This window comes from Platalea leucorodia, assembly GCF_965183815.1.
Source record: "Platalea leucorodia genome assembly, chromosome: 1".
Classification (NCBI taxonomy): domain Eukaryota; kingdom Metazoa; phylum Chordata; class Aves; order Pelecaniformes; family Threskiornithidae; genus Platalea; species Platalea leucorodia.
The window spans coordinates 57,008,958-57,020,129 of record NC_138823.1 but is presented as its reverse complement, the minus strand read 5'-3'; the positions used below and the strand labels follow the sequence as shown (position 1 = coordinate 57,020,129).

The window sequence follows — 11,172 nt, the reverse complement described above, 5'->3', positions numbered from 1 at the left end:
TGCAGGAGAGTGCAGCACCAAAGAAGGCAACCTAGGCATCTGTTTTTAGCTTTTAAAATGCCCGATTTACGTGGAAAGCCGCAACCGCACAAAGGTTTCTTTTCGAGGCAAGGGCGCACGCCAGCTTTCTTTCTCTCCGGCTTAGGGGCGCAGCGGCGGGCGCCCGCTCGGAGCCCCCGGGCCGCGGGATGCGGGCACCGGGAGCCGCAGCCCTGCCGGCACCGCCCGCCCCTGCTCGGGCCGCTGTCCCCGCAGCCCAGGAAGGTCCCACCACCCCCGCACCCTCTCCCACGCGTGCTCCAGCCCCGCCACGGGCACGTCCCCCTCCCCCGATCTCACAACCCCCGGGCTGCCCGCCGCCCCCCACAGCCCGGTGCTCGCCGCCTCCTGTCCCCCTCCCCGCATCCGCGCCCTGCGGAGGCTCCCGCCGTGCCCCGGGCAGCCCCTTCCCCCGCCGTGGGAGCGGTGTCCGGCGGGGCCGCCCCCCTCCCCGCCCCGGGAGGAGTCCCCACCTCCCGACCCCTCCTCCTCCTCCTGCTGGAAGGGGAAATATGAAGCGGAGCCGCCGCTTCGCTCCGCGGAGACGGCGGAGGACGCGGCGGTGGCGGCGGAGGAGCGGGCATCTTCGGGCAGCGAGCGGCGGCGGCGGCGGAGCCGGAGCCGGAGCCGGAGCCCTGCCGGGGCGGCAGCGTGCGGGGCGGCAGCCCTGAGGAGCGGGAGCGGCGGCGGCCCCCGGCCCCGGAGGGTGCCCGGCGGTCCCCGGCCCCGCCAGCCGCCTGCCCCCCAGCGCCGGGCCGTGGGCTGCCCGCGGCGGCGCTGAGGCGCGGGCGGCGCGGCGGGAGGTGGCGGCGGCGGCGGCGGCCGGAGCGAAGGCGCGGGGAAGGGGACGCTGCAAGCGGGGAGATGTCCGCCCCGTACGGCAGCCTGATGAGATACCTGTTCCCAGCCCTGCTGCTGCACGGTGAGTGGCGGGGACGGGGTACCGGGTCGTCTTGGTTGCGAGCGGACCCTGTAACCTCGCTGGTGGGGGGAGAGGGTCGCGGGTGGGTGCGCTGGCCCGTCGCGGGCGTTGGGTCCCGGCTGCTCGGGCCGGGGGGTCTGGCAGAGGAAGGGTCCGTATGGATGCCGAAGCGGGCAGAGAGCTTGTTCGCACTGCCTGAACCCCCTCGTTAGCGGCACCCCTTCGCAAAATGTGGGGGTGCGGTGCAGGGTGGCAGCCAGCCGGTGTAGGTAAAATCACGGAGAAAGTGCCCCGCTACAAAGTTTGTGTCGGCGGTGTTACCGCTGCGCGCCTCTACCTGCTTGGATGGAGCCGCTGGTCCGGGCTCCACACACAAAGGTGCTTTACTCACCGCTGGGCAAAGGGCCGGCTCTACCAAACTCCGGCAGCTTGTCCGAGATGTTCCCTGGGACCCATGTTTCACCTGCAGGCGAAGAAGAGGTTTTTGACTTAGAGGTATTCTCTGCGAAGCCTTAGGCAGCAGAGTTTGCCAGCACCGGGTCTCATACCCAACTAAAAGTGTTTTTGCTGCAGAGCACAGAGGCTCTGGGTGTCATTACACAGAGTCCTGCTTTGACACGCTCTCAGCTTAGCCCTGGACTGATGTTTCTCTGAAACTGCACAGTAGGCAAAATTTTAGCGAGAAAAGCCAGCGTATTTAAACTTAAACTTACAAGTTCAGCCTGTAAATCCATATTTAGGCACTTAAACAGATAACCCATCCTTCCAGAAAGCCAGTGTTCTTCAAGAGCAACTTCTGAAAAGGAGGCTGTTTAATGAGCTGCTTAGGTATGTCTAACATTTGGCAGCCAGATTTGAAAAATCCGGGCGCGATATTGTTCTGAAAGAGCCTACTGGGTTACAGCATCGTTTGGAAGAGTGTTCCTCATTCTGAAGTACTTTGTAGCATCCAGCCTTCTTCAGTTAAATTTCTTAGGACCCTGAGCTTACTCGTAAAAAGAGGAATTTATTTTAACTGTTACAATGCAAGTGACCTACATGGATTCAGTGTGAGATGTGTGAGCTGGGGTAAGGATTTCAAAGCTGTTCCTGGGGTTGACTTTGTGGAGCAGGGATTGTCTCTCTCCATGTTTGTACAAGTGCTAAGCACATAGATGGTATTCAATAAGTAATAAAGAGCATGGGCTTCTGATTGTGTATTTTGTTTTGAGAAAGAAAGCGCAAGAGACCTTGTTCCCCAGGAGGGGGTTTTATATCCTTCTCGCAGCTCAGCTATGAAATCCCGAAAGCGTAGAAATGTCTTTAGTTGAGCCAGACCTGCCGGAACGCCAGAGGTGTTCTTTAAAACTCTGTGATCTGAGATGTGAAAGTTGAAATGGGAGGTTTGAAGTTAGAGGGTAAAGAGAGGAGGTGTAATTACAGGGTTGGACTCCCCGGCTCATCTGCTTGGAATTACAGAGCAGAGCTGAACCCTGGCTGGAGCAGGAAACCAATCAGGGCCAGTGATCAGATCAAAACAGCAGCTGCCGAAAGAGGATGAAGGAGGAAAATCATCTATTTCTTCCATCTGCAGTTATATTTCACCAAATAACATAAACCTAAGTTCTTGTAGAAAGATATAACTCAGCACTTTGTATATAAAGATATACACCTCGGTCGTGTAGCAGTGCACGGTTTGGATCTGAGCTTCCAGCATTGGGAAACTGTTGCCCTCTTACAAACTTCAAAATTACATCAGTGGCATATAATGCACTGAAATGTAGCCTGTCTAAATCTATTTACCCTGTTAGCTTTAACTTGGCCTAGAGCTTTTCCCTCTGTGCCATAGAGTCACTAGGAACATCCTTCGGTCAATGGCTAGCCCGAATTGGTAATACGTAAGAATAACCAGCAATCCCAGGGGATCGCAGTGTTAAGCCTCTTTACAGCATGTGATGTTTTCTTTTGCATTTCTATCGCACATGGCAATTTAAGGGTTAAAAGCAAGTGAGTGTGGGTGGGTGGTTGAGGATTTTTAGGGCTTAAAGCTTTATAACACAAGTTGAAATGTCCTGTAAGGCTAAAGCTTCTGCTTTGATTACATTAAGAAATGCCTATTTTAACATCACTGAATTGAAGTTTGGAAAAACTAGTCTTCATTAATCAAAATAAAACCTGTACAATGTCAAAAAAAACCAAAAAAAGGGTTGCAGCTGGAAGTTGTCCATTATCACTGTTTTCTTTGCTTAGACAAAAAGCCACAGAAGTTTCAGATGTCAAATGCTAAGATCATTCAGCTCCAGAAAACCTGATTAATAAGAGCTACGTTCAAGTGGATTCAAAACAAATTTGGCTAATTTCTTTTGTAAATGTAAACTCTTTTTTTTACAAATACAGATGCTAAGAAGAAACTATAGCGTATTTCTGATTATGTTACTGTTAGAGTAATGAATTAGAAACTTTAAGTAAAACGATTTGTTGATAACATCATGGAAATAGTACCAATAAAGATGATGAAGACCGGACTGCTAGGCTTTTCAGAGCAAAACTGTTTATGCTTTCAAAAGTTCTCTGGCAATATTGCTTAAAGTAGTTACGTAGAAGTGTTTTATTTCAAGACCTGTTCAGGAAAATAATAAGTAAATGTATCAGAAGATATAATTACCCGTATCTGTAAAATGGACAAATATTGTGCTCCATGCTAGAGGCATATGTGATCTGTTCCCTCATAAAATACTGGACTTGGAAATCTGGAAGACAATAAAGAGAGAAAGAGGGGAAGACACGCTGCTTAGTGTTAAGACTTGTAGAATTTGCAGGGAGAGTTAGAAGATGAGCTCAATTTTATTCACAACTTCACCAGTGTAAATTCAGTTTCACTCGTCTCAGTAGCTTGACTGTGGGCTAACAGTGGTGCGATGTAGGTGTCATGAACAGTAAACGCAATTTTTGCCCTCTGTAGGAGGTGGGCTGCCAGGTGCTGAAGCCCTAAACTAGCCTCAACCACGCTGAAGGCAAATACCTTCAGCTATTCAAGGCAAGGCTAGTATTTTATTAGATGAGACACTTTAAGCAGGGCTGATAGAGGGTAGGATTATATGTAGCAAGCTTGTTTAGCCTTGTCTTTATCCAGACACAAGTCCCATTGGTGTTCGGGGCAGTTCCACCAGCATAAATCCTGGTGCCGAGGTGTGGGTGGAGGACAGGTCTGCAGGCTGCACGGCAGATGTCTCTGACGGAGAGCAGATGTTTCCTTCAGAGAGGGCAAGACCAAACTACCGTCAATATTGAATTGCACTTACGGCCCAGTGCTGCACCCACTCATGCCAGTGGCGGAGTTCCTGCTGCCCTGAAGGAAGGTGGGCTTTAAACCTTCAGGGCTTCATAAAGAAGCCCCTGCTGCAGGCAGCAGCGTTTCACCTTGCATGGGTAGCAGCAGTCATCCCAATTAAGAGCCAAACTTCACTTTAGGAGAGGTTATCAGCTGTGTAACTGCTTGGTGCTTGATTCTCTGACCTCTTCCAAGATGGGGCATTGAGTAAGGACCGAGGTGTAGGATAACAGAGGATCTCAATGCTGGGCCAATCAGCCTTGGAGGAGTTTCTTTTTAGCTGTCCTATCTAAACATACTTTAGATCTCTCTTCAGGATCTTCCAAGCTCTGAAACATTCATTTCACGCCTCTTTCAAAGCTGTACTGGGAAACTCTGTATGCACAAGGAAGGCAACAGATACATGTGAAAGGAAATCATTGTCCTGTCTGCTTCCATGGCCATAAAACCCAGCTTTCCTTTCCCGACCCTTTTGTTTGTAGTAGCTAATTTAGGGCCCAATCCTGCGAGGACTCTTTGAAGTTTCAAGTGCAGGGAAAACACTGTTAAACACAGACGGCGGCTTGGTAACAGGACATGATATTCTCCATGGCAATTACGTAAGTTTGTGCTGTAGCTAGAAGCCTGTCATGGGCGTTATCTAACGCTATCCCACATCAAGAAAGAGCGTAATCCAAATGTCTCTTTATTTAATTGTGTAGGGCAACTGCCCAGATAAGGAGAGCTATAAACTTAATCCAGCCAATTATTCTTCATCTGTTGTAAGGTTTTTTGAGTTTCAAACAAGTTCTAACTTGAAAGGATTTTGCTGCAGAAATAAAGCACGCATGTTAAAATGTTTCTATCAGAGATGAAGCCATCACATATTTTGAACTTGTACTATCACTCGAGGTTGTTTTAATTTGTAATAAAACGGTGCTCTTCTGGATTTACATTGCTATAAATGAAAGAAAAAGTGAAGTGGTTCCTGCTTAGCAATCCCAGTCTAAATCCAGTTTTGAATCCTATTTTTAGGTAACATTTATTCTCCCATTTAGCAAAGGGTGAACCTGTTGAATGCCAAGTAGCTTTGAGTCTGGTTGGAAGCAGTACACTTGGACATGTTTGAAGCTATGGTTTAGATTCTGGTAGAGGTGTTCATTAAACTGATTAAATCTAAACAGTTTAAGATTATTTGAGTTATACTTTTGCAATCTGGCATAGCTGTGAACAGAATTTGGCCGGGGTGTTTAGGCACAAATTAAATTATAAGAATTTGTGTTCAAGCACAACTCTACTTATTATCTGTGTTGCGATTGTACATTATTTGCATACTATCTTTCAGAAAACCGAAACATTTATTCTAGCAGCTGGTGGTTTTTTGGAGAAATGTTGGTGGAGAGCTTTGTCATAGCCTTTTTAGAAACATGTTTGGGTAACAGGCTGCCAGCAGATTGCCCTTTTAAGATTTGTATTTTACTCGCAGCTATGTGCAGAAGTCTTTGAAGAACTTGAAAGTAACCTATCTTCCCTTAACAATTATTTTTATCTTGAATGGTTGTTCCCACATCAGATACAGGTTTATAGGTGAACCTGAGAGCCTGAAGTCCTCTGTCTGGTGCAGTGCGTGCTCCTATCCACGTCTTACTGGGGTGGCAGCTGTGCAGACCTCCACTTTCCTGCTCAGATGGATGTTGCATCTGCCCCTGTCAAGTGTGATCTGTGAGGGCCTGGGCAGGGATCGCCAGCTAGCTGTAGCACCTCTTATACTATTTTCAGTTAGTTTGATGCTAAAGCTGTGATCTACACTGCCAGGGCTTGATTATGAAAGAGAAGTTGGATATCAACTCATCAGAAAATCCATTTGTTTTGCTTTGTTTTTCTAGCTGGCATTTCTGATGGATTCTGGAATTTTCCTTTTGGACTTGCTCCTTTGCATAAACAGCCACCATGGGGTGGGTGATACAATCTTATGACTTCTGGTTGTGGTGTGGCTAAAGTGAAAGCCATCCAGAGGCTTCACAGGATTATTGCTATTAGTCTCATGCAAAGATTGTTTTTTGTTTGAAGTCTGTCACACTTTTGAGTGATGACATGGTAGATTTTTTTATTTATTTATTTTTAACAAGTGGATAAGATTCCTTTATAACACAAAAATTTAAAAGTCAGTCAGTCAGAGTCTGAGATACTCTCAGTCGAGTCTGAGTTACTTACATGGCTTGTCAAGGAGGTACTGAAGCCTACCATCTGTCTGTGCTGTAGAGAACAGCAGACTTGGATCTCTTTGAATGAAAGTAGTGGCTCCAACTATGTTGCAACTGTGTCTACGCTCCAAAGTGGGCTGTTAAAAAGCCATGCAATTCTTTTCCCAGTTTCATGAAAGCACATTTTAACCTTGAGCCTTCCAATGATGTCCCATTTAACATGGCCAAATGGATCTTTTAAAATTAGTGCTTTCATCCCTGCAGGACCTCGGCTTTGCAGAACACCTCGTTGTGCGCGGCCAGGGGTGGAGGAGGGGGACGCCGCGCTGCCTCTGAGCACCTGCTGCGAGGAAAGGCACGGGAAGACGGTGTCCGGTTTAATGCCCTGTGTGGGAAGCGTATCACCGGTCTTGTGTTTGATCTTAAGAAGGAACCAGGGGAAGTTATGGTGCCTTTGTATGGTAGTCATACCTACAGGCATATGTCAGTAAATATAAAAGCATTGAAATCATTACTTGGTAAGGAAGGAGACTCTGCTAAATTATTTCCTGGCCCCAGCAACACAAACATAGGTAAAGGTCCCATCACTTAATTTTATACCATAATTCATATTCTGATATTCACATCCTATTTATGTGATGTTGCCTAGCATGCATGTGTTTTCTACACCCCTTCCTCTGTCTCTGCAGCCTTTGTTATGTTCTCATGCCTGTCTTGGTTAAACAAACTTGTTCCTGCCCTCATTTGCCACGGTTGGATGGATAGAGTCCCAAACAAACACCCTCTCCGCAGGCACAGATCTCTAGAGCTATTGATGCGATTCTCCCTTCCGTCCACTGGTTACAGTTTATCGTTTGCAAGTTGCAGACAGAACTACATACATGTGACAGGGAGAGCCAGGACCCCCTTGCTTTTGAGCTGTATCAGAGAAAAGGCACTGTATAATATCACATAAAGTTTGACTCTTTTTCAAAACCCCCTTCTTTTCATTATTTCCTCCAGGGAACTATTGCGAATGTATAATGTGGTTACTGCATTTTCTCCTTTGATATGTGCACATGCAAGGTGGTATCCTCCCACAGAAGGATTTTTGCTTGGAGAAATTAAATGCCCAAGTATGTTTAAATGAATAAATCATTCATTTTTAAGTGCGTCTGTGTTAATGAATCATATGACATGAGCTAGGCAAAATACAACTTCTTAAAAGAAAATGGTATAATAAATATGCCTTGGAAATAGTCACTTGAACCATTTCAAAACCTCCTCTTGATGGCAGATTTCAAACGCTTAACAACTTCAAGTGGAGATGTAAATTTTCAAAGACTTTTTCAGTGTGAGATAATTTGTCCACAGGAGACATCCTGACAGCTAGGTTTCTGTTGAAAGTTACTACTGATGGCTACAGCCTCTACCGGCTACCTTGCAGGAGGTGTTACTTCTGACCCAAAAGATGCTCTGAGCCCATGGACAGGAGCGCTCACTCCATTTCAGAATGAGGTGCTGAAGTAACGTGGGCTTTTTGAGCATGTGGAGACTAAGAGGTAGAGAAGGGTGTTAGAAGGCAAGCTCTCAGTCAGTAGCTGTGATTCGTAATGACAAAAATAAATATACTGGTAAGCTTACCTGTACCTGGCTGAACTTGTTCTCCTGGCAGTGTGAAGGCCTGTGATATCCACCCCATACCCACAAGGTGTCAGATAAACCAAATAAGCCCAAGTTTTTGAGAGTGTCAAGTGCTGCTCCAGGTGAGGTGGGCTGCAGACATGGCACAGCACAGAGGTGCTGTGCAGAGATGCTGGCTTCAGCCCAGGAGGCTGCACTGCCACGTACATGAAGCACTGACCCTATCTAGTAAATCCTGCCTCTCCAAAGATGTAGTCAGCTCAAGCAGAGAGTCACCCTGCCATGGCTGTACCATTTCTGAAGCAGCTGTACTGTTTCTGCCTGCAGAGTGGGAGTTGTTTGTCACTAACATGAGTGACTCTGCTCACCAATGGAGTGAGAAACCTTGACTTCCAGAAAGGGAGAAGTATTGACCCTCTGAAAATCAGGCTCCTTTAAGGGCATCTCAGATGGTGTGCTCAAATATCAAAGCATCCCTAGTATTTATTACCCTTTAGAAAGTAAGGCTGTAAATTCTCATTCAGATGGAAGAATTATTTGTAACTAGCAACAAAGCTACCAGATTTTCCAGGAAAGACTTTGTGAGGTTGTATTCATTAATCTCATTAAATCTTGAGATCATTCAGCAGTGAGCACTGTTTACATTCAAGTATTTATTGTATTCTTTCTGATTATTCTTTACCCTGCCTACTGGATAAGTCCTTGCCTTTGTTTAGCTTAGGAATTGCTATTTCCAAATGGCTGACATGTATTTATATTTTTAGCAATGCCATTTTCCCAGGTGTTACCCAAGTTTCTTCCGGAAGATCTAAGACCTGGCCAACATAGCGAATCACTGACACCATTTTCTTTTTTTGCAATAGGAAATGGCAAAGGTTTGAAACAGTGTCTACCTAAAAACAAATAATACTGATTTTCTTGTAATTTCTGTAGCGATGCTGCACACCGCCCAAGCACGTGCCTAAGCGGTAGGTGGGGCCTGGGGAAGAAGACATAGGATCCTGCGTTAGGCGGCTCGGCACGGTGTAGAGTGGCAACACGCCCCGGTCATCCCAAACAGCCCAATTCCTGAGCCAGGGCAGCCAGGAGAGCACCAGAAAAGATAGGGGTGAATCCTAGATGCTGGCCCTGGGTGCGTGTGTTAGCAAGACATCCCTCTCCCGAGAGAGCCGCCCCGACTTCCCAGGCACGCAACCAGCCCCTCCACCCCACCCCGTATTCGTTTTCTAGCCCGCTGGTTCTTAAATTCCTTCTGGCAAAGTAATACAGTTTCCAACCCATTATGTAAGGTTCATGTTTTTCACCTCTTAACCTCTAGATGTGTGTTGTTCTTTTGATCCATGTTTTCCAACATATCTAAGAGCAGGCTGTGCCTAAAAGAGTAAAGACGCATTCCTTCTGAAGCTACGTATTCATTTTGTTCAATTAATATTGTGTAGAGAGGGCGCTGGTGGGTTTTGTATGTATACATTACTAGAAACCAAAATTACTGTGTGCTGGAGATAAAATTAGCTTTTGAAATTCCTTTTCCACTTTAAAATAAAAATAGCAGAATCTGCCTTTAATTGACCACCTCAGTCATCACAGAGGCTTCCTGTGTGCAGAGGCTTTGCTTTTAATATCTGTTTTCCCTCGGCTTTAAAGAGTAGTCTTTATTTGCAAGTTTATTATAGAAGCGTTCAAATTAGAGGTGGGCTGAAACCGCAGAGTTTATGTCCGGATCTGGATGCAACTTTCTAAAAGTTCCACGGTCCAGGTTTTTGATTGTCCTGACCAGAGATTACAGAGGTGTCTATAAAATTCAGGTTCAGAGCCACATCTCCTGGGTGTGGAAACGCAACACTTTGGTTCAAGCCCTTCTCCCCAGTGTATTTCATAAAGCAAATTTATTTAGTGGATGATTAGTGGGCTGATGGAGGGGAAGAGCTTCCCATATTTATTTTTTTCTCATATGAGAAAAGAAATGTAAACAGTACTTTCCTAGACACATAACGTTGCGAACAAGTGTCATTCAACACAAGATGCTCACAACCTCCTTTATCGTACTGAAGCCCTTCTCAGCAGGGTCTCATGATAATTTACAAATTTCTGTCACAGGGCTGGGAGAAGGTTCTGCTCTTCTTCACCCGGACAGCAGATCCCATCCTCGGTCCTTGGAGAAGAGTGCATGGAGGGCTTTCAAGGAGTCACAGTGCCATCATATGCTGAAACACCTTCACAATGGAGCCCGGATCACTGTGCAGATGCCTCCCAATATTGAGGGACACTGGGTCTCTACTGGGTAAGGAAAGATAAAACAAGACGTTTGAGTGATATATGTGGAAGAGAAGAGGGGAAGGAAGCAGAGAGGGAAGGATGAATATTCGCACTTTAAGCAGCAGGGGAAATATTTTCTTTAATATGGTGATGCTCTGAATTCCAGATGCTTTATATATGTTTATGCATAAAAGGAGAAGGAGCAGTGTGATGTACAGTAGAATAGCATGCTATAAAGCTGTCTTGATGAATCGATTTATAGTCTGGATTTTAAACAGCATGTTGTGAAATATCTTTAAATCTCTCTTTGAATAGGAAGGAGCCCAAGTTGCCAAAATGGATGCTTATTCAAACATAACATTGTGCTATCTTTGACTACATGCATTAGATCCATTGAATGGGTCCTTGTTTTCAGAGCATGTGTCTAGCACAGGTTTTATTAGCAAAAGAAATTAAGAAGCTGTATTTCACCAGTTCTATTACTCTCTATACATGATGACTTGTAATTCAGAGAGCTTTTTTGCTTTCTGTATCTCAGCAGGCAATATTCACATGCTTATTTGAAGTGACTTGTAGTAGGAAAGACTGGGGTATTTTAAGAGAAAGGAGTGTATTTATGTTAAGCAGTGTGGATGTGACAAGGGGGACAAGTTTGAAGGCACAAAAGGACTTTCTACAGGAAGTGGAATTTAACTGCCATTTACACCTTCAGAGAAAAAAAAAAAAAAAGAAAAAACACAAAACCTGAATATCGCATGGTCCAAATTCAAGCCAAATAGAAGTTTTGCATTAACGGTCAGAAGTTTGCATTAACTACCACCCCTGTTGAAGCTGGAGTG

At 45.8% G+C, this 11,172-nt stretch overlaps 1 protein-coding gene across 1 annotated transcript in view; it reads left to right on the top strand.

Annotated features, from left to right (window-relative positions):
• Positions 1-903: 903 nt before the first annotated feature.
• The window catches only part of APCDD1 (APC down-regulated 1), a gene marked incomplete at its 5' end in the record, with an annotated part of 28,960 nt that continues 18,691 nt past the window's right edge, over positions 904-11,172 (top strand). The window contains 2 exons of the mRNA XM_082316929.1: positions 904-961; positions 10,175-10,358. Of these exons, the coding sequence (XP_082173055.1) occupies positions 904-961; positions 10,175-10,358 (242 nt within the window). The remainder of the gene's footprint in view (positions 962-10,174; positions 10,359-11,172) is intronic.